Source organism: Phocoena phocoena, chromosome 9, assembly GCF_963924675.1.
Source record: "Phocoena phocoena chromosome 9, mPhoPho1.1, whole genome shotgun sequence".
Lineage (NCBI taxonomy): Eukaryota > Metazoa > Chordata > Mammalia > Artiodactyla > Phocoenidae > Phocoena > Phocoena phocoena.
In genome coordinates this window covers 44,043,855-44,070,572 of record NC_089227.1, presented here as the reverse complement: position 1 = coordinate 44,070,572, position 26,718 = coordinate 44,043,855, and the positions used below count along the sequence as shown (strand labels likewise).

Here is a 26,718-nt window from a genome sequence, read left to right as displayed (position 1 = left end):
TTGATGGTCACTAACTGGGGCTCCTGAGATAAATTTCAAGCCAACACTTATATAGAATTGTCATCCCGCAGAGTGCACCATTCCAGGCCAGGCATAAGGGAAGGGCAGGCTTCGCTAGTGCCTGGCCTGGAATGAGGTAACAGGTGAGGTAGGAGGAGGAAAAATGTCTGCTCCGACTTGTGGACTGAGTCTGGACCCATTGAGGAGATGCTGACCTCCCCACCGGCAGAGAGGGCCTGGTCCTGGGATCTCACCGGATACGGGTGAAGCTGGCCTCTTGGTTGTGTGATGGACAGGGTGAAGGGGAGAAGACAAGGACAAGGTTTGAGAGGAAATGGCGAGGGTGAGATAGAGACACAGATATGCAGAGACGGAGAGGGTCAGAAAACCTGAGAGAGACCCAGAAGGAGGTAGAAAGACGCCGAGGGACAGGCATGGAGTACAAGAAAGACAGAGGACACAGAAATGAGAGTGAGAGATAGAGACAGCAAGGGAGAGATTGAGAAAAACAGAGACAGTGAGAGTCAGAGCAAAGAGGTGGAGACTGAGAGATACTGGCCGAGGAGGAGGTTTTAGGAGCGAGGGAGGTGGCAAAGGCTGCAAGCATCCCCCATCACCCCACCTCCACTCCCAGGCCGCACCCCCGCCTTGCCCAGCCCACGGCTAGGAGTCGAGCGCGCAAGGTCGCCCAGTCCTCTCGGCTGTCGCGCGCTGAATGGCTGGCGGTCCGCAGCGCCCGGGTCTCGGGCCTCCCAGCTACAGGTCCGCGGTGCCCCGCGTAGGCGCCCAAGGCGGGCTGGGGAGACCTGCACCCTCCGGCTCCCGTTTCCGCCCTACGCACCGCCCCACTACGCTTCCCGCCACTCCTCTGGCGGTCGCAGTCCTCCTCACGACCCTTGGGAAGGGTGCACTGCGGCCACCAGAGACACCGCAGGAGCCACTTCTCCCTGCGGGCCCAGCCCGCCGAGAGCCTAGGAGCGGGATCCATTTACACGGGGTATTAATTGGTCTCTGAGGAATCGTTCGCCCACGTGCAGATGTAATTGCCCGAGTCAGGAAGGTAGGCGAGCAGAGCGGTGGACCTACGGAGAAAGCACCACGGCACCGGCGCCGAGAACCCCAGCGCACTCCAGAGCGTCCCCCAGTGGCCGGGCAGGACCACGGATAGAGCCTGCGACTCCGCTCCGGAGTGGCTCTCGGGGTTCTCAGGGCCGCCGGTAGAGGTACAGCTGCTGGCTGCGCCAGGATCCTCGGGGCTCAGCTCACCCCACCCCTCCCTCTGAAACTCGGACTGCTTGCGCCTGCCGTGTGGCTGTTTTCTTCCGAAAGGCCAGTGTTTTATATCTCAAGTTCAAGTCCTGAGGACTTGCCCAGTCTCCTCCCCTTAAGTCATTTCTACCATCCTTCGGCAGCCTCGGGAATCAGCGAGCCTCGGACCGCTCGTCCCACATCCAACGCGGGCAGTCCCGGTCTGTCCGGTGCAGTAGCCCGGCGCATTCGCTTCTCACCCTCCCTCTCTTTCTACCTCCCTTTCTCTCTTCCTCGCTTTCCCCCTATACTTCCCCTCCCTCTCTTGCCTCTTAAGTTTCCTGCACCGTGAATCCAACTGTGCCAAGCCTAGGCTCCCGCGGAACCAATCCTGAGCGCGACCCGGGCACTGGGACGCGGACTCTGCCGAGGCTGGACAAGGCAGCGGGACCGGTCCGCGCCCGAGCATGGAGATGAAGCGCCAGGGAGGGCATGTTCGGGACGCCGGAGACGCCAGGCCCGAGTAGCTCCTCCATGGAGCCTTCTCAGAGCGGTCCCTGCTTGCTGGATTCGCCCCCAGTCCTGTGCGGTACGTACCCTCCGCCTCCACAGTCCCGATATGGGGGACACCTTGGGGTGGGGTCGGTGGGGCAGCAGGAAGGGGCAGCGGGGAAGGCCACTGGTTGGGAGACAGAGTGAGCCTGAGGGGTGACCCTCACAGACCCGGGCAGGCTTCCACTCTAGAAGTTAGCGACTGGCTGTGCCCCTTCGCTCGAAAAAAGTAGTACATGTGTATGCGCGTGGTATCTCTGTGTGTGCAGGGAGCTCGAATGGGTAAATTGAAGCCGGCTTTCCTATATGCAAATTGCATTCACTTTCCCCACCCCCATCGCACCAAACGCGTGGAGATACCCGGTACCTAATCCTGGTCAGCTCTACCTACCCCTTCCTCTTCCCGCTCCCCCCTCGCTCAGTATCTCTCGCTCGCTCTCCCTCTCTTTCTCTCTCCACCTCTCTCTGCTGGTGTGTACGTGTGTGAGCACTGCCAGGGCTGGCGAAGAACCAGCCACCGCCTTTAGTACGAGCCTCCCGGCCATCAAACGCTAGGGCAGGTCTCGCTGCCAGAGACGCTTGGTCTCGGAACCAGCCTGCACGCGGCTCTGTGTGCCCCGCCACCTCCTGGCTCCACCTCCCGGGAACTCGCACCCGAGCAGCACAGGGCGCAAGGAGCCCCTCATCCTCCAACCGTCCTGCCCGCCTGCCTGCGGACCGCGCGCTCGCGGGTTTCAGGCGCTGGATTTGCTCGTTTTCAGTTTTTCCTGCCTCCCCCACCTCCGGGTTTTTTTTTTTTTTTTTTTTTTTTGGTCCATCCCTCCCGCCACGACCCCCTTACCGCGCTTGGTTGCCAAGCCTAACCTTGCCCGCGTGGTCATGGGATGTCTAATTTCATTTGTATCTAGGCTGCTGAGAGCGCTCCTTGCTCTATAAAGTGGATGTCAGGTGGATCTATGTTTTTGAAGGAACAAAGACTCAGCGAACGCACCGCCGAGGAAGTTTGAGACGCGGGAGGATGCAGGCTACGTGCTGGTACGTGCTTCTCCTCTTGCAGCCCACCGTCTACTTGGTAAGTCGCTGCCAGTCCCGCGCCCCCGCAATCACACCCTGGTCGCAAGGCCAGGCAACTGGGGGCGCGCGGGAGGAGGGTGAGACCGCCAATTCAGCGAGAGCGACGTTCCTAGCGACGGTGTTGGAACAACTTTGTCAAACTGATCTCCCCATCCCTGTGGGATTTTCCGGGGCTCCCACCCTCGTTTCCTGCTCCAGTACCCCCTCCTCTCCTGCGATTGATTCTAAACCGCGTCTAGGGCGCCCTAGACACCCAGAAACCGAAGAGATAGCTGGACGGGATGCTTTATAGGGAGAGAAGACAAAGAGAAGGGGTGGAAGACAGGGAACTCTTATTAGTTCATCCAGAGTTTAAACGAAAGGAAATGGAGGTGGAGAATGGAAAGCAATGAATCTGCCCAGGTCCCCGACTTTGAAAGTAAATCCACCCACCTAACCCCCAGTTTGGAGATGCGGCACATAAAGAAGTGCAGGTAACTTTGTTCAACTTGTAGGGTTCAGACAGGACAAGTTTAACTATCTAGGAGCCCCACAAGCATCCAGATGGAGTTGGGTCAGAGATGCTCCAGCAAACATGTAGAGGCTCCCCTTCTCTCTCCTCCCAATCTCTCCTTCCCACCAGATAACCAAACCCCAGTTCCAGTGCTGAGCCCCCTTATTAGGGAGTGGCACACCTTGTCGCTAGGGAGAAAATACTAAGCAAAGCTACCATCCGAGTCCTCCCAGAGCCGAGTTTTCTGAGGTCCGGACTTTGCCCACTGTTGGAACTGGGGTTTGCGTGGGCGGGGTGGGGGGCTTTGAGGGAAGCACTTTATTGCTGTGGTGGTGGTGGATTGGTAGCTGTGGACACGGCGCAGAGCCAAGACCGAGAGCACAATTTCTCGGGTCTGACTTCAGGGAGGGCCAGGGACAGTCTTATCCTGCTGGTGAAGTTGTGCTCAGTGCACAGAACCCCATAACCTACCTCTGGGCCGCAGGAGCGCACTGAGGGCTCTCTGTGTTCCGAGTAGGAACAAGAAGCGCTGGGGCGGCATGATGGGTTGAATAAACGGGAATGGGGTGAGCGGTGCCGTCTCAACCCCAAGGGCTTCAGAACCCACAATCCTTGGAGCAAAAGTGTTGCCATACTTGCAGTTGAGAGCTTTTCCCAGCTGTTGCCCTGGTGCCTGTGACTGCAGGGCTGCTAGTTGTGTGAACTCTGTATATGCTAATGAATGTGTATGTATACGTGTGTGTGTGAATATGAATGTAAGGGTATGTGTGTAAACGGGTTTCAGCTGGAATCCAAGAACCCTCAGTGTTGCGTGTGTTTGCACCTTTATCGCCTGACCATGGCAGCCGCGGACGCCAGAGGGCGCTGCGCGTCAGTGTCCTCGCCTACAGGACACCTTGGGGTAAACAGGTGAAAGCCCGGGCAGCCAATCCAAAAGAACTGCCTTTCTGACTCCTTTACCGAAGTCTGTGCCTTCCCCGGCTAGAACGCAGACGCACTACAAAAAGTGTCCTTCCCATTTCTCATCTTCAATCATTCTTGCCCACCTGTGTCCAGTAAACCCACTGACGTTGAGAGCTTAGAGAAGCAGGGCAGAAAGTTTGGCCAGAGGAAACACAGAAATTGTTGAAAGAAGGGGGAGGGACCCAAAGTGAAAGCTACAGAGGGAGAATATTAAAGATTCCCTTGACCATGGAAACCCTCCTGTCCCTCTCCTCTGCATACCTTTACGCAGGACCTGAACCTCAGGACTGTTCGTAATGTCCTTGAACTGTGCTCACACACGGCAGAAGCTCGCAGCTGTGGTGCAGTTATTGCTTGGAACAAGTATTTCGATAGTCTGGAAAATAATCTGTCAAAAGTAGAAGTGAAATCAATACGTTGTGTTAAATTTTAAATGTGTTTGTTGGCAGTTAAACCGTTTTCCACTCATTACAACAACAGTGCTGGATTTATTCTAATGCGCTGCGTTCTCAACAACAAGCGCATTAATTCTCCTTTAATTGTAAACTGGGAGCATTTGAAAACCATTCAGTGTGAAAATTATGCTGATTCAATTACCGTTTAGTTACAGACTTCATTACCTGAATGCCTTTTGGCAATACAGAGAAAGGAGACAATTTTTCCAATTTCACTCAAAACAATACAAAATGTGAACAATAAAATAGAGAAGGCGATTTAGAAGTCCATTCTTTTTCTCTCCGATCTAAAGTTGTTTTGTGTGTCGGGGATTAGAAACCACACGCACCACAAAAACAAAAGGCTGGTGGCTGTGACCCAAGGCAGTATTTCCAGAGATTGCAGTCCCATGGTTATTTGTCGGCAAGATCCCAAGCTGTTTTCCAGGAGGAGCAAGAAGCTGACTTTTACCATGGAAATGAATTTAGAAGGGTGAATTGGGCAGTCAGGACAGGTTGGATTTCGGCGAGTAAATAAGTAGAAACCCTTGATTAAATCTCTGGGGCAATGAGACAGACCAAGAAGTGGTCAAAGCTTCTTTCTCCATCTATTTTGTTAAATACCAGAAACAGTAACTGAATTTATCATTTGTTTGGAGCCGCACCCCAAAACATCCCAGACCTTTGCAAGAAACTGCAATAGATGCCTGCAGGTTGTCAGGAGATGCTTCAAGTTACGCTCCAAAAAGGCAGGGGTGGCAGAACCATTATTTTATTTTTCCCCTTGAATTGCCACAATCCAGGGAGGAGTTAAATGAATAATTTTTTTGTCCTTAGGGACTCACACCACAAGTTAAGTGACGGGGCACTCTGTACATTGCCTCATAGCTGATACCACAGTATCACCTTTCTCTTTAAGCCCCTGGAATCCCAGTTATATTTCCCAAGGAATAATCACACATTATGTTCCAGGATCAAGATTTGTTTAGGTATCTCCTATGCAACAATATTGAGGCTTCTGCTTATAGAGACATACCTTAAATACTCCCAATTTTAAGAAGATATTTTTTTAAGTGAAAAATAACTCTCTATCCAGCAGATCAGTGCTCCATATTTAAGCCACAGTTCCCAGCCTGTATTTAGGTGAATGTTCTCAAAGTATGTTTCTTGGCCCAGGGTTCTTTGAATGCCTGTTCTAGTTTGAGAATTTTGAGTCTTTTTTTGTGCTTTGAGAGCTGGGTCTGTCCTGTTTCAAACTAGAAGCCTATTTTAATACTGCAATGGGAAATTAGAGATGTGTCTGCAAAGTTACCTCCTGAAGCATATTAGCTAGGATACTCAAAAATCACCACAGGGCTAACTCCAACCATAAATGCAGGGGAGTGGGAAATCATTTAAAAAAAAAAAAAAAAGGGCAAGGAAATCTTCTGTTTACTGAATATTATTGAATTGCAGATTTAAAATTCTGAATTCAGCAGGAGAGGAACTTATAGTGTAATAATACTTGTTAAAAATAAAAAAGTCCTGCAATCTTTATTCTCCTGTCAGTTCTGGATTGATTCCAGGATATTTTCAGTATGATATAATGGGGTAACAGATAATAGCATTTTAACAGAATTGAAGCACACACTGGATAATCTAGGGCAATGTGGTTTCTGGATCGGAAGAATGAGGGTCCTAAGTTGAGTTATGAGCTGAAGGACAGGCATGAGCACAAAGGGAGGGCACCTCCCAGCAGAAGGCAGAGGTGTCCCGCTTGGGGGCTCACCTGTGGCAATTTTCAGAGTCAAGAATTAAGTAAAATAGCACTCCCAGGGCATGTTAACAAAAACGTCACTCAGAAACTGAGTCCAGAGATTCTGCTGAGAGGTTGAATGATGATACTGTGATCAAGTCACACATCCACAGTCTATTCTGAGAAGAGGCCCCTTGTCCTCCAATTTAGTTCCCACCATTTTTGCTAGGAAATGAATTTGCTAATAATCTAGTCGCTTTTTTAACCGATATGGGCAAAAATGGGAAGTTCTTTCTCAAACTTGTGCTTAACATTTTGATTCATCTATTCCCTTGAATTTAGAGTATCCTGAAAATATGAATTCCATACCAATTGTTTAACAGAGATTAAAGCATGGTTAATATATTCATGGAATACTACCTCTACACTGTTAGAAGCCAGACTGTTTGGGTGAATTCCACTCACTATGAAGGTAGCTGTTAAGAAATGTGGAAGCTAAGGGAAAAGTAGCAGGAAAGAGATCACCAGTGTCTATCCTTTGGACTAGGTATGTGTACTTCCCATTCTTTGAAAATTAAGCCAGCTGACTGCTGAACATTTTAATTAATTTCAGCTTATTCCTGAAAACAAAAGCACATTACCTAACAGCAGTGATTCAGTGTTCTCTATTAAGGTCAGCTCTCGGAGGCAGTACTATAAGTTACCCAATCCCACTGAATTTCCTGACTCTTGTGCCCTAGATCAGCCTTCCAGATAAAGGATTAAACCTAGATTTTTAAAGGAGCCTATGCCCCAGCAGCACAAAATGAGAACTCATCAGTCTCAAGACCTATTCCAGGGCTCTGTGAGAGAAGTTGCTACCACTCCAGGCATTTCCCTGAAATAGTCAACTCTCCACTGACCAGGAAAGCAGCTCTCTGGGGGTGTGGAAAGCGCTTGGGTGGGTCGCACTTCTACTCACTTCCAGGAGGATTATACTGGTCTGGGGCCTTCTAGTGATACTTTTGGGGAAACAGCTTTCAGTATTAGAAGGAGAGAACTAGAATTGCTCCAACTTTCTCAGCAGTGTTTTCCCAGAAAGCCATTAAGTTTGTGGCTCCTCTTTGTGTGAAGTTGATTTCCATCTGGCTTTGAATTGTTGGCGGCTATTTCCTCCTTAATGAAAGTGTTGTCTGGGTGAAAAATATATCAGGTGGCAGGGAAATTGGTTGATGTTTTTGAGATAGGTGACCAATGTCCTACTTTTCTATCTGAGGGAAGATTTTCTGCAGACTACAGAAATTGACAGTATTGTCCAGGTATTAACCACCGACCACAATATTTTCAAAAGGGCATTTGAGTGATGAAAGCATTTGGATATTGCTTTTTCAAATAAGCAATTTTCTCTCTTGGGCTTCTTTGATTTTTATAGGGGGGTGGGGGAGAAGGGGCCACGCATTGGCAAAGGGATGCCTTCCCGGTTTCGCCTAGTTCTGAAATACCTAGGTACTTGTCAGCCTTGCTTGGAATTGCGGGGTCTGAAGAGCTCTCAGTGAGTTTGACTGTCGCCGCAGTGATATTAAGGGTCAAAAGGGAATCCTGAGAATGAAGAATAACCCTCTTGTTGCACTCTTCCTCCCATAAAGAAAGCTGATGGAAGCTGTGAAAGTTTGCCTGCTCTGAAGTGGCTAGTTAGGAAGCGTTTTCTTTCTTTTCTTTTCTTTCTTTCTTTCTTTCTTTTTATCTTTCTTTTTCTTTCTTTCTTTCTCTCTCTCTTTCTTTCTTTCTTTTTTAAAAAAATGCCTAGGTTTGATTCGATTCAGGTAAGTTCTCTTAAAGCAACGTCGTCCTTTGGGAGCTTCAGATCTCATTCTAAGACCTTAACAGTCCGCGCCATTTTAATTAATAGAGGGAAGTAGGCAAGTTAGCCTGCCGGGCGCCGTCGGGTCAGCGACTTCCAGAGCAGCTGGGTGGCAAGGCGGGTCTGCTCCCTCGCCTCCCCCTACATTCTTCTAGCCAGTCCTGCCGTCAGTTTGCGGGAAGTTGCGATCTTGATTTACCCGCTACTCAAGCCCCAGACCAGCTCTTTTTCTCTAAGTCAGCACTAACCCCTCCCGGAGCTCGGTAAACACGGCGCGCGCGCATTTTTCTGCTGCCGATGGGCAGGTTGATGACTCCGCTTGAAGGAATGTGACAATAAAGTGGGAACCAAAGCTTGGCAAGCCCTTAATCAAGGATAAAAAGGTTCCGCCGTAAGGATGTCACTCAATTTATTGTGAAAGTCGAATGAATTACCTTAAATGAAAGTGCTTCCCAGATGAATATTACCGGCAATTTCCTGAGCTGGCTCTGTCAGCACGAGATGAGGAAATGCCAACCCAGATCAGGAAAGAGCGCCCATCTCAATTACTATGCCAGCCTTTCAAGAGCGGCTTTTTATTGAGATGATATGTATTGGCGGCTTCTTCAAGCCCCTCCGCGCGCCCAGGAGCGCATTGGCGCATTTTCCAAGTTTGCTGTCTGCCCTCGCGGGTTGCTGGCTGTTGTTTAAACTTCTAATGAGCTTGCCGCGTTTCTGCTGCGGGCTCCAAACCTGGTTGCCTCTTCTGTAAAGAGCTTTCCCTAGTATGTTTTGTTTACTTCGGAGGTGGGGGCTGGCGGGGGATGGGTGGGGGTGGGGCGGAGAGAATTCCCCTTCTAGGGGTCCCACTGTTATAGAAGGTTCCTCGGCATCAGGTCGGGGGCTCAGGAAGGCAAGTCGGCGCCCAGAGCTGGGGCCTGGGGATGGTGCGTGCCGTAGGGCCTCAGGAGCAGAGAGCGCGCTGCACGTGCCCCTCCCGCCGCGGCTAGCGAAAAGCCTTCGCCGGCTCCCACTTCCTTTAAAATTAATGAGCGTATTTTACTTGTTCCAGCCGGAAATACGGTGGGGAGGGTGATAAGCAGGCCGCGGCCGGAGCACACCGCTGCATCTGCATGAGAATGGAGAACCGTGAGGCTTTTCTGGTGCTGTTTTTCTCCCACAGTAAGACAAATTGCTGCTTGTAAAAACCGAGTGTTTCCTTAGAAACTGGCTCGTGGGGGCTCTCCTCGTCCCTGCCGAACCTGACTTTGGCCGGGCCTCGCCCAATATCCCCGCCACCCTAATGGATTCTGACGGGAAGGATCGAGACAACGGCTCGAGGGGCGCGAAGAGAGGCTGCGCGCCCTCGCCCCACCGGAGGAAGCGGGCGTCCTCCTGACATATGCCGCCCCCGTTCTCAGACCCCCTTTCCCACCCATTGATTTTCAAGGCCATTTCAAGTCATCTTCTTCAGTTAGAAGCGAGAAACTTCCTTCGACATAGGCTTCAGACCCTCGACTCGGAAACTCAGCCCTCTGACCGAAGCCGCGGAGTTCGGGCCCGGGGAAGTTTCCCAGCCTGAGTCACCGCCGTCACAGTTGCGCTCTCCAGTGTCTGCTTTTAGCCTCAGGTGACCTCCAGCAGTCCCAACGGGTTTACGAAAACACAGGTGCAGCCTCTCGCGTCTGGACCCCAAGGCCTCACACCAGAAGCGTGGCTTCTGGGGAACTCTTCGTTGACGCCGCCGAGCTTCGATGCTTCTGGGGCAGCCGGCAGGACAACAGCGGTTCTCCGGAGGGAGGCCGTGGCGCGGAGGGTGAATGGGGCCTTGGCCGGAGGCCGGCGGCTAGGCAAGCCGGGCCCGCAGAGCGATCCCTCAGGACCACGGACAGCGCCACAGGCTCCGCCCCGCGTGGTGCCCGCGGCCCGGCCTCCCTCCCAGCCGCGGTGCGGGCTCGGCCCCTTTACAAGCAGAGTGCGCGCTTTCCGCAGACACCTCGCTGCCGCCCAGTCGCGACCTGAACCACCCGCCTCCCCCTCCCAGTCTTTCGGGAGCACTAAGCTCCTATCGCTAGGTCCCCAAGGTTTCCTGTGGTCCGAGCCTCTCGTTAGCGCTCCTTTCCCCGCCCCCTCCCTGGTGGCGGCGTCACGTGGTCGCCACAGAGTTTGTCCTGAGGAGAGGTGAATCCTTCTTTTCCTCCACTTTCTCCTCCCCTGCCCCCATTGCCTCGCACAGTTCGTTAAATCTACCCCTCCTCCAAAACAGAAACGCGAATCCTGTGAGGTAGAGCGGCAAGCATCTTTAACACTGTAAAAGGCTCGTTTGACAGACAAGGAAACTGAGGTAGGAGGGGAACCAACTGTCTCGAAAGAGTAAAACCAAGTGGGGAACAATGAGTCCTGCCCTGTCTCCCACCTGCGGGGAGCACGGCTGGAGCCACCAAGTCGCCCACCAGATATGCGCCGTTGAAAAGCAGCGCGGGGTGGAGTGTGGTGCGGAGTCCTAATTATTACGAATTTCCAGAGGAGCAGTAATTATTCACGGAGAGCAGGCGAAACAACGGCCTGAGCAAGGGAATCGATATATTTGCTATCGAAAGTGCCTGGCTCGCCCGTAATGCAGACGAATGGGGATGCAGCCTCATTATTTTCCGTGGTTAGGCTCCCCGGCGTGGGGCCCGAAGCAGCATGGGATCTATCATCATTAGACCCGGGATGAGGTGGGGGGCAGTTTCTCCTTATTTACTTAGCAAAACAAACACTCCACCAACCCTACCCCCTCGAACACTGATAAACAACCGTCGTTCCTCCTCCTCTTGCCCCTCCCCTCGCCCTCTTGCTCCGGCTTCTGTTGCACACTCCCCCCCCCACTCCGCCCCCAGGCCTCCCCGAGCACTCTAGAGAGGACACTGCGGTCACTTGAAGTGCGAGCAGTTCCTCCTTGGCGGCGGTCACACGGTTGATTTGGTCCAGAAATAAGCCGGAGAGTACCGAGCGTTGGCGCTAGGGGTTCTCGGTGTCAAAGGCGAAGGTTGGCTGGGAAGTTCCGTCCTTTTCTCTCGCCTTAGCGTCAGAGCCAGTCCTTTCTGGACTCCCGATTCTGCAAATCCCCGCAGTATTAAAGGAGCAGAGGTCTGGCAGGTAGTGCTCCATCAACCCGTGTGAGAAGCCAGCTTGGAGAAATGCAAGCCCGAGAGAAGAGAACGAATCTGGAGGTGAAGGGAAGTCGAATATTGAATAGGAAGGGAAGGGAAGGTTTAGGCATAACGCCTCCAGGGTATTCTCGAAGGTCTCCGGTGAGAACGGCCTTCTTCCAGCTCCAGGTGAGGTGCTGGCCGTTTGCCTGCGCGCGCCAGTCAGCTGCAGTTTTCCAGGAGTGGGAATGGGCCCCACCTGCACCCACTGGAGTCGCCGAACTGCTGAGGGTCCTGCCGAGTATATTACACAGCGTCTCCCCATTTCTCTTCCGTTCTGCAGCCCTCACGCCCTGGCACAGCCTTTCTCACTCCTAGAAGTTGCCTGACGCTCCTGGTGGGCAGCTGCTGGGATGAAACTTGTATTCCTGTACAGGTGTCTTCACTGTTCCCTGAAATGCCACGGTTCTTATGGTCAAGTGAGGGGTGTGTGTGTGTGTGTGTGTGTGTGCCCGTGCGTGCACGCGTGTGTGTGTGTGTGTATCTTTGAGTGCTTGGTCTTCATCTGGCAGCCTTTCCCTTATTACAGCAGATCAATGCTGCAGAGAAGATAGGGTGTGCCCCTTAAAAAAACCCTAACTCCTCCTCCTTAATTGCAGTAAAACTATCATAGTTATAAAAACATTTATAATAATACTGATGAGAACAAAATTTAAAATTGTGGACTTCCAGCCACTAAAGTAATAATAATACCCTTCTCCCCTGGAATTTTCTTTTCTTTGGAGCCCAGTCTTTCATGGTACATTGTAATTACCTGAGTGTCTTTGTTTCCTTGCCAGCAGAGACAGCTAGCCAACACAACACCAGCACTGTATGATCTACTGGCATCATTTCCTCCCACCATCTTCATTTTTAGAGGTTTTATAATTAAACTCCATGAGATATATGTAACATAAATCCAGTGGAGGACTTTTTATTTATATTTATGTAGCATGCTGAGAAAGGAAAATTAAGGAAGTGCTTATATTGAAGTAATAAGCCTGCTTTGATATTAACAGAAATGTCACTTTAATTTACTTTACTTTTCTCAAGTCTAAAAGACTGTCTCTGTGAGACCAGACCCTATAGTCATGCCTTTTTCAGGAGAGATCCCAATAAAGTGAAAAAGACATTAATTATCTTGTACAAACTTAGTGGGGAAAAAGGCCAGGCTCGCCACTCACTGGAAATATATACCAGGCTAAATGTGGCAAAGTTGCAGTATGATGTAGGAAGTTGAGCAGCTAGCTGGAAACAGCTGCAAAGCCCTACATTTTTTTGCCTATCCCTGCCCCTAACCTGTCACAATGCACATTTACACATAGAGTAACAGGGCCTTCCAGAGCCAACACAAAGACATCATGCTGCAAATTAACAGGAATTTTAATAAAACTGAAAACCATAGACTAAAAGGAAGAAGGCACCGATTTCCTTCTCTAAGATAGGTCATTGCTAGAAAACTTATGATGGAAAAGCTTGGAGAAAATGTCCTGGCTTAGAAGACCCTTTTACATGTACAGGTTAAACACACACATACACACACACACACACACACACACACATAAGAGCAAGACTGGATATCTGTGCATCTACTCTTTGAAGGATTCCGTGGAAAATTATAATGGGGAATTCTTTTGTTTTCATAAGTTGTTGGACCCGAAATTTCAACTTGGGTTTGACAGTACCATTTCCTTGATAGGAATCTGTTACCTGATACTACATTATTTCCTGTTTATGTCAGTATTTTCAGCTATAGAATGAAAGCAATTTTGGTGAAGAAGAACTACTGGCACGATAGCTGGAATTTCAGTGATGTATATATATGCCAACCTCTCCAACTGAACTTTAGTAAATGATACTTCTCCTTGTAACCTTGTAGCTGAATGCTATTAGAGGCCCACAGGTATATAAAACAGCTTATATAAAATTAATGGACTGCTTTACATTCACAATCTCTTACTCGTGAAGCCCTTGTAAAATATTACACCTGTTTAAAATAGGGAGAATATAAAATCAGGTTTGGTGTGCAATCGGTAGTTGTAAATGGTTCGATGAAGTATTTGATTGTTTTGAGTGAGTTTAACAGTGTGATGGAAATTTATTGTTCATCTTTGTTCACTGATGTGCTAATCATAAGGCTGCTTCTTCTTTTATGTACTTGGCCAGTTTTGAAACTGATCGTAAGGTTCCAAGGCAACATCTAAGTACATAATCAAAATTTTAGGAAAGATGAATTTATTGACTTACTAGATTACAAAGAGATCCACGGGGTCACCATGAAGTCACACACACACACACACACACACACACACACACACACACACACCCTCCAACATTGCTTTATTATTTTGTTTAAAATGATCAACCATATATTTATTGGCATTGAATACACTGGACATTTTATATGCATTTTTTGAATAGGAAAATGGATAGAGGTTTTAATTTAGCATCAGACTTCATAAAAATAGTCTTTCTGAGTATAGTGAAATTATTAAAATAAATCTCTTCTTGTTTTTCATTGATGTGGACAAAATTTGGAAAAATGAGAGATCCTCATTCTTTTTTTTTCCCCTCCAAACATATATTAAAGACTGCATTTCTCTTTAATCTGTTACTTAGTTTATGATCTCAAAGACAAGCCATAAGCCCCACTATGGATTTTTTTTTCCTTACTATGCATTTCGTTTGGGGAATGAAGCATTTTTTTTCTCCTGCCTTATTAGACTGAGAATTTTACGCAGCCTAAAACCATAGTGACCTTTTCAAAGCCTTCTTCCCCCCTTCCCCCACTTCACTCGAAGTTTACTAGGTAAAATTCTAGAATGGTCATATTTTTTTCTTCTTGTATAAATGGCCACTAGACTATTGTGTTAACATCTCCTCTAAATGAGAAGCAATGCCCTAATTTACCAACCATCTATATACATTGCTGATGCTGCTCCATACTTGATGGAAAACTCTTAAAAACATGCATCGGATTACATGAGATCCATTACACTTTTTGTTTGAGAAGTTTTCAATGAAAATGCCATAATTAATCCCAGGTTTGATTCTAAAACTGAATTGAACTATGAGTTGTGATTTGTTGTTGGAGCAGTTGTGCTGTTGGTAATAGGACCAACTACATGATCTCTGAAACTGGAAATATAAAATACCTTTACTCACATAATTTTTCTGCTTATTTGTGAATAGTTTCCTGTGCCAGGGCACCATCATTTATTGTCTTACAGCATTAAATGTAGAGAAAGATGCAAACCACTGCATATGAAGTTATTCATGGATAGTCAGTGTAGTATTTCTCTGTTCTTGATGTGAAACTTAATTGCTATTGATGTTGAGATTTTGCAGAACATGGCAGAGTTTTTGCCTCTTTCACAAGAAATATGTAATTGAATGATGAGTGCCTCATATTAGATTTTCAACCTTATTTCTGATGGTTTAGTAAGGCAGTGTTACGAGTAGCTGCACCAGAGGCAGCCACAATCTCTAGCCATTATCAAACTAAAGCAGAACTGGCACTAGCACATATGAGCTGAGCTACCACTTTTGGATCTGCAGCTCTGCTGTCAGGCTGAAATGTTCTGGAGTGTGGAAGCATGAAGAGTGAATGATTTGGCCTGAGATGTTTAATCCTGCCTTGCATTCTTGACTGAAATCCTTCACAGTTAGAAGAGCTCTAATGTGTGGCCAGATGGATTTGCACGTTTCTCAGACTGATGGATTTTTTTCCCCCCTTGAACAAATGCTGAAAAAAATGGGAAGTTTTAACAGCAAATCAACATGCCAAAAGATGGCTGATATCCTCCCAAAGACCACTACTTCTAGCTAGGTGGATAATATCATGGCACCTGTGCAACGTCAGCAATGAATTCATTACTCTTCTATTCAGGAATAGAAAAGTAATGATGAAAAAGTGGGTGACTTCTTGCTCCAGTGAAGACCTGGCCACAGGAGGGAGAAAATAGGCCCTTTTCATTCATCCTGGATGCTCCTACCCGCCTCCGGTCTCTCTCTCTCACTTCAATTCTTAAGGGAAATGGCATTGATAAAAGACTTATTAGGAGAAATGAGGGGAAGAGAATGGCAAAGTATTTTCTTAATTCTGTGACCTTGGGCAAACTTTTTAACCTCTCAGATCTTAATTACCTAATCTGTAAAATGAGGCTGACAATACCTCCTACCCAACAGAGTTGTTATTGAGGATTAACTGAGTTAATGTGTTACAAAGAGCTTAGAAAGGTGTGTGGCACATAGCAGTGGTGAACCAATAGTAAAGGAAAAAAGTTGAGGGAAAGGTTTCTGGACCAGGTTCCCATGCTCCCAGCACAGCTGTTACAGGGATGAAACACCGCTCTGCCCTAAGACCAATCCTATCTTTTGTTTCCCTCTTGCAGCTGGTTGATTGCTGTACCGTTTGCCCAGGGCTGCCCAGTAAGCCATATGTATTTAATGGGAATAGTAACCATTATGATTAAAACACAAGAAAATGGCCATTTCTACAGCAACTACCCAAGTGTTTATAGAAATGAAGAGACAAGTCATCGGCAGGCCCAATGAACAGATTGCCTAATTGAAATGAGAATTCTTGTGATGTTTTAATTTCAGGTGGCAAACACTGGGCATTTATTAAGATCTAATTTTAAGTATTGATTAATTTGTGAACAGTATTTGCTTTTATTTACTTTTTTTTTAACACTTGAAATTCTCTTAAAATTTGCACACAACGTAATCAAAATGTACAGCCCACTGGGTTTTAAAGTCCAAAGACCTTTGGACAGGGGATACAGGCTACTTTTCTCTGGGGAAGTTCATTCTAGCTGCACGCTTGTATGTGGCAGTACATTAGCTCCCCAGAAGTACTAGATGAAATAATTTAGTGGGTTGAGAGCACAGCACCCTTCCTATATGCTGCTCAGAATATCTCCTATAGTCCACCATATGCCTCCTTCCAAGGCATTGTCCTGGGTACCCAAGAAGGGTTCCTACACAGAGATAGTATTTTGTGTCTTGGATTTGACTTGAAAGTGGGGAAGGTGTGGAGATGACTGCAAAAGATAAAATCTTCTACCTTCTTGTTTATACCCTGAGCCAAGCACTGTGCCAGGACTTTAGCATGGATTTTTTTTTTTTTCATTTAGTTCTCTTAACCCTGTAAGGTGATAGGTACCATCAGTAAGGTACTATTAATATCACTAAATATTAATATATTAATATGCCCATCCTAGTCATATCATTAATAACACTCCATTTTATAGATGAAACAATTGAGGCACTGAGAATGTGAGTGAACAGTGCAAGGTGGAAAGATTCTCTTCCAGATAGTCTAATTCTTGAGCCACTGCTTTTAATTACAACACCATAGTGTGTGTGTGTGTGTGTGTGTGTGTGTGTGTGTGTGTGTGTGATTAAAATATTTTTTGAAAGAAGGAACTGGGTTGCTTTCTACTTCAGTGACTAGTTCTTGCTACCCCTCCCTCTGGATAGACCTTATTTGAATAACTGGATGTGTACATAAAATGCTGTTGGTACTACTGTAATTTAGTAGTTTTATTAGATGTAGTGCATCAAAGGGGGGATACAAAGGTAATATATGCAGGTTTGACACTGATGGTCGTGACTCTAGCTTCTGCTGATGGCGTGTGTGGGACACGGTCTCTTTAGGAACTCTGCATCTGTTGACCTGACCAATATGAAAAATGATCCCTGGGCCTCAGGGTAAGGTAATAAGTGAGACCCGGGCATAAAGCACAGCTCTTACAGTCATCTGTGATGGAGTTTAAAATGATCCATGACATCCGTATCTCTTCTAACAAATCACACACCTGTTTTCTGAATTATTTGCCATGTCCGGGCAGGAAGAGGTAGGGAGAGGAGAGGAGAGTTTATTTGTAAGGGGATAACCACATGTAAGAGGCATAAACTCTAGTGTTTCTTATGGCATTTATCCTTGTGAGTTCTGTGTTTCTGAGAGCTGACAGATATAAAAGAGAGATGCAAATCCATATTATTTTATAAGCAAAATCTTTGCACATTGATACAAATTAAGAAACTTTAAAAAATCTGTTTAGCTTAATACCCTATAGTCAAAATAGCCCCAAACATTTAACTAGTTTAGCATAGGCATTTTCACTGTGGGCTGGATATGTGATTTAAAAGTAAAATAGAAAAATGCTCACAAAATATTTTATAGCATTACTCGGTCTATGTTGAATTTAGGAATTTTTCTATTTCTGAAGAATAAAGGTAGATCCAAGATACTCCTGCCCAAAGTAGAAGCCCTCTGGCATGAGATGAAGGTGGAGAGTCTGGCGTCATTTCAGTCTTGTACTACATTTGACCTTGGGAAAGCTTAGTTATGCCTTGGGGCAAAAAATTAAATGTTCCATTTTGCAGCAGTATCATCCTTCACCTTTATGTAGATTTAAAAATGTAAATAAAATTGCTTTCTGTAAATGGTATACATGAAGGTCATATTCATATTCTCTGCAAGGATTCCAAATGCCATTTGACCCATCATTGGCTCAATAGATAATAATGTGTTCTATTAGTTTTTAGTAATCTACTTTTTAAGCATTTTATGACCCAGTATTTTTATGCTTAGTTCCTAGTTTGTGAAATAAGAAATCAGAAATAAACCTTTTAGCAGTTCATTGTAGATTTATTTATAGAATGTGGGCTTTCAACTTTGAACTTTTAAAAATGCCAGATCTTCCCAGAATACATAGTCTGGCTGAAAGTCTGCAATGAGAGAAGAATGTGCTTTTGAAAAATTTTGGGGGTTCAAGCTTATTCTAATTATTATCTCCATTCCTTTCCTTGTAGGCCAGTCAGAAAATGGGGTTTGAGAACCCGCATAGCAGAGTGCAACCAACGGACTTAGACAGTAAAGTAACTGCTCTTCTCTTTGAGAGAGAGGGTGTTTGAATTATTTTCATTGAAATTTGGATAATAAGATCCTGATAGATCCTTGTATTTAATTGTCACGGTTTTGATTGTTAATGACTTTTGACTGCTTCTTCTGGAGGTACCTGTCAGCCATTTCCGAAGCACAGATGGCTTTATCAGAAGCAGTAGGAGTTCCTTTTTCTTACTAACCTCGAGCTGAACAAATTATTTTGAGAGATGAGCAGACCAATGTCATCACAAGTTTTTCTGTCTTTGGGAGATTATTTTGTTTATTGAATAATGTATTGAGATCACTCTGTTTCAAAAATTTCTAGCTGTTTTTTAAATTGTAAAGAGTATTAGTCCTCTCTCTGAGTGGATATGTCGTGAATATTCAATGACCAAGGCCGTAAGACAATGATAATACACCCCTGTTTGCTTGGGAAAGTCCTGTTTTATGCCTATTATTTATATCAAAAATACCATCTCATTTTCAAAAGTGTTTTGGTGGGGATGGTAAATTATATGGTCATCTTATATACAACTCAATCCTCAAATGGCTGAAAAAGGTTGATTACAAGCCTTTATGAAAGGCTTATGATTATGAAAGATTGTTGAATAGGCAAGAAAATCATTCCCATCTTTTACGTTCCCTTTCTTATGAGACATTCAGGGTCCTCATGAACTTGGGCAACCAGGGTTCACTACCATAATGTGCTTCATGGAATGTATCCCATACTCTTTATTTAAAAATTTGGTAACATTTTAAATTAAATATTGTGCATTACACAGTCATGGGAAAAGCTGATAGAAAAGGACTGGCTGATTAGCCATGCAGAAGTCCTGCAGGGTGGCATCAGCATGGAGAAATTGCTTTGGTCCAGGACCCAGAAACTGAACGTTACCAGTGCTCCTAGAGTTAACACAGAAATAGACTCACTCTAACCAGCAAATCATTTTGATAATGCCCTTTTGCTGTGAGAAGAATATCTAAAACACTATTCAGAGCACATTACTTTCAATATGGTAGCTCTGGAGAGTCCAATTAGTAATCAAAACTTTATACATATAAATATATATGTGTGTGTGTTTATCTATGTATGTGTGTATATATATGTGTGTGTGTGTATATATATATATATATATATATACATACATATATATATATATAACTTTGAGGTTATTTCATAAGACGCATGGCGGACCCCGAAGTAGAGTCGAAGGTTCCCTTTTTCTGTCTAGTGTCTTCCTATCCTTGAGAGTGCTGAGCATGCATCACCTTGCTTGCTTCTCTGAATCCTTGTTTTCTATGCTGACAGACCCTTTCGATCTTTTTGATACATTCTTTCTCTAGGTGTGTTACTATCATTGATAAAACTTCAAGCAGCTGCTCCTGTGGACCTATTGAATATTCTTCCTATTCCCATTATTTATTTTATTAGATCTCCTGAAGGCATCATTTTCTTCCTTAATGTCTTGGTTCTTGATGTGTTAGAAACTCATTGACACCCTTGACCCTCCATCATGTTTTATATCTTCCTTTTTTAGGGCTTTGCAAGGCCTTGAGACTAGGAATGTGAATATGTGATGTTGATTTAATAGGTTTCTCTTTCACACCTCTACTGGGGGTTATTCATGATGGGTAATTCAAGCAATTAGGCAAAGCCATTTAGTGTGTGGTGCGAAGAGGGGAGAAGGAAGCATTTTCCATGCCTTTGTTCAAATGCTTGAGCTGTTTTTACAGTAGGCATCCTATAGACATGTCTTGGTTTTTCCAGATTTCATGGGATTGTAGAAGTTGGTGCCTGGTAAAGTGTTAAAAAGAGTGGGGGAGAGGGTGAAGTGGTGGCTGTGGGGATCGATACTAGAGACACTTCACGAATTCTCCTTTGTCTTGCAAATGCATTGGCAAAAGTTAAATGGATCCTCCTTGGTAAGAAGCATCAATGCAGATTGCTCCCTCTGACAGCTCAGGAGATGAGTGTGCTTCTTACTTTGCTTTTCTGGGAAAATCTCATGAGGAATTGTTCCCTAGGAATCTAGTTCGTGCTGGTCTCTGGCAAGGATGGTTAAAATTTTTTAAAAATCTACTTTTATTTTTAATTGTGGTAAAGTATAACATAAAGCTTACCAGCTTAACCTTTATGCGGGCCTCTCACTGTTGTGGCCTCTCCCGTTGCGGAGCACAGGCTCCGGACGCGCAGGCTCAGAGGCCATGGCTCACGGGCCCAGCTGCTCCGCGGCATGTGGGATCTTCGCGGACCGGGGCACGAACCCATGTCCCCTGCATCGGCAGGCCGACTCTCAACCACTGCGCCACCAGGGAAGCCCCAGCGTAACCATTTTTAAGTGTACAGTTCAATAATGTTAAGTACATTCACATTGTTGTGCAACCAATTTCCAGAACTCCTTTCATCTTGCAAAACTGAAACTCTATACCCATTAAACAGCAACTCCCCATTTTCCCCTCTCTCCAGGCCCTGGCAACCACCATTATACTTTCTGTCTGTTTAAATTTGACTACTGTAAGTACCTCGTATAAGTGGAATCATGCCATATTTATCCTTTTGTGACAGGGCTTATTTCTCTTAGCATAATGTCCTCAGGGTTCATCCATGTTCCGGCATGTATCAGAATTTCCTTTTTTTATAATTAAATTTATTTAATGTGATCATATTTATCAATTAGCCTACACCCTGATAATATAAGAATTCATCCATATTTTCTTCTTGCACATACATGGTGGTTTTATTGTTTTACATTTAGAACCCTGATCCATTTTGAATTTATGTCTTATGTATGGTGTAATAGAAGTCTAATTTTATTTTTTCAAATGGATAGGCAGACATCCTACCATCAATTATTTAAAATACCACCTTTGCTTCAGTGATTTCAGATGACGCTTTTATCGTATACTAAATATCCTTGCATCTGTTTTTCTTCCATTGGTCTGTTTGCCTCTGTATGTACCAGTACCACGCTGTGTTAATTAGAAAGGCTGTCTAGCTTTATTTAATGTCTGTTGGAGCTGGTTCTCTCTCACAGCTTTCCCCCCCAGCTTTATTGAGATATAATTGACATATAACATTGTATACATTTAAAGTGTAGAATGTGTTGATTTTATACATGTATATATTGGGAAATATTTGCCACAGTAAGGTTGGTTAACACATCCCTTGCCTCATATAATTATTTCGTTGTTGTTCTTGTTACAGTAAGAACATTAATGCTCTACTCTCAGAGCAAGTTTCAAGTTTTTAATATGGTATTGTTAATTATAGTCACCATGGTGTACATTAGATCCCTGGAACTTATTCATCTTATAACTGAACGTTTGTGCCCTTTGACCAACCTCTTCCCGTTTCCTCACCTCTCAGCCCCTGGCAACCATCATTCTACTCTTCATTTCTATGAGTTTGTTGTTTTTAGATTCCACATATCAGTGAGATCATACAGTATTTGTCTTTCTCTGTCTGACTTATTTCACTTAGGATAATGCCCTCAAAGTCCATGTTGTCACAAATGGCAGGACCTTCTTCTTTTCTTATTGCTGAATAATACTCTCATTGTGTATATATGTGTGTATCTATATCTCACATTTTTTTAATCTGTTCATCTGTCAGTGGGCACTTAGGTTGTTTCCGTGTCTTGGATGTTGTGAATAATGCTTCAGTGAACATTGATGTGTGGATATCTCTTCCAGATAGTGATTTCATATATTTTGGATGTATACCCAGAAGTGGGATTGTTGGATCATGTGGTAATTCTATTTTTAATTTTTTGAAAAACCTCCATACTATTTTCCATAGTGGTTGTACTGATTTACATTCCCACCAATGGTATGCTGAGGTTTTCTTTTTTCACCATCCTCACCAGCATTTATCTCTTTATGTTTTGATAATAGCCATTCTAACAGTTGTGAGGTGATATCTCACTGTGATTTTGGTTTGCATTTCTCCTCTTCATTGTGCACTTTGCTTCCCCTGCTACACAATTCTTCATCTTTTCTAAGCCCTTAGTTATTTTCCAGTTTTGGCTTCTAATGACTGGGGAAGTGGTAGAATTAGGACCATTCGTGGAGAAGGATGTAGAAAATCCTCTGATGATACATTTTAGCCACTAGCTCCTCTTTCTGATTCCTACTGTATCTCTCTTCCCTTAATCTATGCTATCCTCAAAATTAAGAACGAGTACAAAAGGGCCCTTTAAAAAGGGACACATGGTTCTAGAGAAATATTGCTGGTTCATGGTAAAGGTGGAAAGGATGAAGCAGCTTTTCTAGCAATCAGTGTTGACTGGAGTCTCAATATTGAAACCAGAGTTAACATCCCCATGGGGTGTTATAACAGGTTTTTGGTAAATCATGAATTTCTCAGTTCTTGGGGGTTACCGCAGCTGGACATTCATCTTTCTTAGCTACTGCCTTATATTTATGTGCTTGTGGTAAATAGGGCATTTTGTGGTGGGGGGTGCTTTTCCTGTCTCAGAGACAGGAAACGGGTCTGTGGAGAAATTATGTAGAAATCTTTTTTCTCTGATAAATGCAAACGACAAGGACAATTTTTAGAAACTGGAGTCTAGAAGTCTAACTTATACTACTGATTTCATCATCTGAGCTTCTATGCACTGTGGAGTGAACTGTGGGCAAGATGGACTGAATACTTGTGTCCCAGGTTATCAGAGGGAGCCTTGTAATGCTGTGCCATGCCGTTACTTTCCATACGACCCCCAGTGAGTCACTGAATTATTCTACAAATTATATTATTGCTCTCCTATATGTAAATTTAACAAAAGGGGACTAAAGCTGTGTTTGCAAAACTGTAGTGTAGGTCTGAAAAGAAAATGAATTGGCTTAAACTAAAGATCAACTTGTGGCCATTTTAAAAGGCTAATCCCAAGACTTTAATCAGCTGGAGTAATATTCCATGCATGGAGAAAATTGATGTACTGAATATTGTGTCTTGGTGAGTAATCTCTGGTCCTATTTTCCTTTGTGGTGCCATTGAAAAAGGAAAGGAGTGGATCTTTGAATGGAAATCCGGGCTGTTAACAGCTCTAGCAGAAGGGCGAAAGGTAAAGCTTTATTTCCAAGCCAGGGCATTTCAGCTCACAATGAGAACAGACTTCCCTCTTTCTGAATACCATCTGCACAGTCTTGTAGCCTGAGTTGGCATTTACTGTCCAGAGAGAATGGCACTTCCCAGAAAGGATCAGAATTTGAGCAATGTTCCAGCCTGGAATTTTAACATTCACAAGCCATTTGTGAGCACAAGTTGGGAGGAAATTGCCTGATGCTTATCAGCGTCCACTTTCTGTCACTTCTTCCAAAAGTGTTTGGGCCAATATTAAATATCAGGTGCTGCTGGAAGCCACTAACCTAGAAAATAAAAAGTGGCTTGTTACAATGCACATCGGTGTGCTTGTCAGTCATTCAAACCAAATATGAGATGCAGGGTTTTCTTGCCATGTGTCCTAAGGACTGTTTCTTTGCCCATCATTTATTTGCTGACTCTTACAGAAAAGAACAATTCTTTCAGGCACTTTTCTAGATATAGCCTCTGCTCTGAAATGGGAAGGAACAAAGCTAGTTGTTGGTAATTTATTCTATAAGTGGTGAAGCTGAGGCACGGGATAGTTAAATGTCTTACCTGGGTCACACATGTAGGAGTTAGAATCAAGTCCGCTGACTTTCATCTTGCCCGCAAGAGAAATTAAGAACCACAGGATTTCATACTATTTTGCTACTCCCTGTCTACATAAGGGAGAAAGCCTAATATATTGACTTAGGGGGATCTTACCTAAAAGCATAAAGTTTGTAAAGGAGATAAAGAATTCTGGTTCATCTTGGTGATAGCTGATTAACTCATTGATCCCTGGCTTGGGAATAATAAATAATTGTTGTGATTGTTCATCATTGTTACTTGATTTCAAGGTTGCTGTAGTTTGAGCAATTTTATACAATAATCTGCCCATCTCTTTAGAATTCACAGAGGCAATGGGACCTTGAGTCTGGTCCAAGTGGCTGTGTGTGCTCAGCATGTGACAAAAATGATGAATGAAGATGCAGGTTCAAGGAAACAGAGGTCTTATTGGAATGACATCTGCTTCTCTTCCAGGCCAGACATGACATACCAGGGATCAGTGAATCATGGAGGAAAAGGAATTCGACAGGCTTGAAAACATAACTTTTTTTCTGGCTTATTTGACTTTGAGCAGAAAGATGAACTAAAAAGTAGTTGATTTTTCTATTTCTCTTACTTTGTGCATCCAAATTCATAAAGCTATATTAAATTAACTATAAAAGGAAACAATTTTTTGGCTTTATGAGACTTGTAATTTAAGCTGTTGTTGCCCTCTTATATCTATTCACTTATTAAGGTCTAGCTTGTTGAAAACAAGGCTTTGCTTTTGACTTATGTTTTCAATTTATTTCCTTGCCAATGCTAACTCTCCATTTGCACCACCCTCCCCACCATTGTCTAAATAAACTCTTCAACTCTCAAACTATATTAAATTATCAGAATGGTGGCACGTTATCCTAGGTATACTTTCAAACACGGCACCTCACATGTAGAGCAGAGAATCTCTTATATCCACAAAGCTCAACTGAATATTTATGCTCAGCAGATGGACCTCTAAAAACACTTTGTAGGAGCTATGGGTTTTTTACATTTAAAAATGGCTTTTAAGAGGTATTTTCAAACTCTTTCGTTATGGAAGTGCCATTACTTCTTGACTTTTCCACTTAATTTCTGATGTCTTTAAAGAAATGCCCTTTGTGGTACAGCCATTTTTGTAATAGTTGGCAACTGATGCAAATGAAACAAATCTCTACTTCTCTAGTCTAAGTAGTTTAATTTTCTCAGGCAGTTCCAGAACTTCTTCCTAAATGGGGGAAAGAAACAACCTGCAGATACAATCTGTGACTGGTATATGCTGGATCAGAATTGATACGTTGATGGGGAAACCATTTGTCAAACGATGTAGTTAAGAATCAGGAAGAACCTACGGGTAGTTAAGAATCATGAAAAACCGAGGGGTAAGACAGGAATAAAGACACAGACCTACTAGAGAATGGACTTGAGGATATGGGGAGGGGGAAGGGTAAGCTGTGACAAAGTGAGAGAGTGGCATGGACATATATATATACTACCAAACGTGAAATAGATAGCTAGTGGGAAGCAGCCACATAGCACAGGGAGATCAGCTCGGTGCTCTGTGACCACCTAGAGGGATGGGATAGGGAGGGAGACACAAGAGGGAAGAGATATGGGAACATATGTATATGTATAACTGATTCACTTTGTTATAAAGCAGAAACTAGCACACCATTGTAAAGCAATTATACTCCAATAAAGATGTAAAAAATAAAGAATCATGGTGCCATGACAGCTCAGCCTGGAGGCCCACATCCTTGACATAGTTGAGAATCTGAGGGTCTAGTCACACACCATATTTTTCATTGGTAGGATGCTTTTCATTACCCTAATTCTTGCTGAATTTTTTTTTTCAAAAACAGTTGAGAGGAGCCTCAGAAGGTAGGTGAGCCAATTTCATTGGCCCATTAGGTCTCATAGCTACTGAGTCTCCCCCATTGTTCATGCTTAGATTTCCTCAGCATTCTCTTTGGATTGAGCTCTCAGTGAGGATCCATGTAAAATACTCGCATATCTACCCTTGCTTCTCAGCCTTCTGGCAAAGACTAGGTGAAGGCCATTTTTACCCCCTGTGTGTATGTGTGTGTTTCTTTGAAGACTAAGGTAGGCATTTCTATAATCTTTTTTGCCGTTGATTAAAACAATTAAATTTTTCAGAGCTATGAAAAATTTAAGAATCATTCAGACCAATTCTAGTTCACTTACTTGCTTAAGGTCAGACAGAGAGTCCAATGCTTGGGCCAAGTTCCCGGAGCAGTTCTTCATGATGTCATACTAAATGTTTTTATTTAATTCTTTGAGATATGCTCTAATTGAATTGATATATTTTTTAAAATTATGAAAAGAATTGCTGGCCCACAAAAATAATGAATTGATTGGGGGGTCTGAATGAACTGATATCTAATGAATTTGTACATACTCTGCTCTTTTTCCTTCATAGTCTGTTGAATTGTGTTGATGTGAAATGATGAACAAAGATGTTCCAGAGAGGCAGGGAGGATCTTTGACTTTCAGGTTTATTGACTTAGGCAGTGGAGAGAGGACTGGATGAGTAATTGAAGACCTGTATCCTAATTCTGAATCTCTCAGTGTTAGACAAGGTTTAGAATTTAGAGATGAAATGCACCTTAGAGTTGATTTATACTAAGTCTCATCTTATTACTAAGGAAAATGAGCTGAAGAATG

General features: G+C 44.4%; 1 protein-coding gene across 1 annotated transcript in view; it reads left to right on the top strand.

Annotated features, from left to right (window-relative positions):
• Window positions 1-1,418: 1,418 nt before the first annotated feature.
• The window catches only part of NXPH1 (neurexophilin 1), a 293,592-nt gene continuing 268,292 nt past the window's right edge, over window positions 1,419-26,718 (top strand). Inside the window, exons 1-2 of the mRNA XM_065883980.1 lie at window positions 1,419-1,837; window positions 2,709-2,872. Of these exons, the coding sequence (XP_065740052.1) occupies window positions 2,819-2,872 (54 nt within the window). The 5' untranslated portion in view covers window positions 1,419-1,837; window positions 2,709-2,818. The remainder of the gene's footprint in view (window positions 1,838-2,708; window positions 2,873-26,718) is intronic.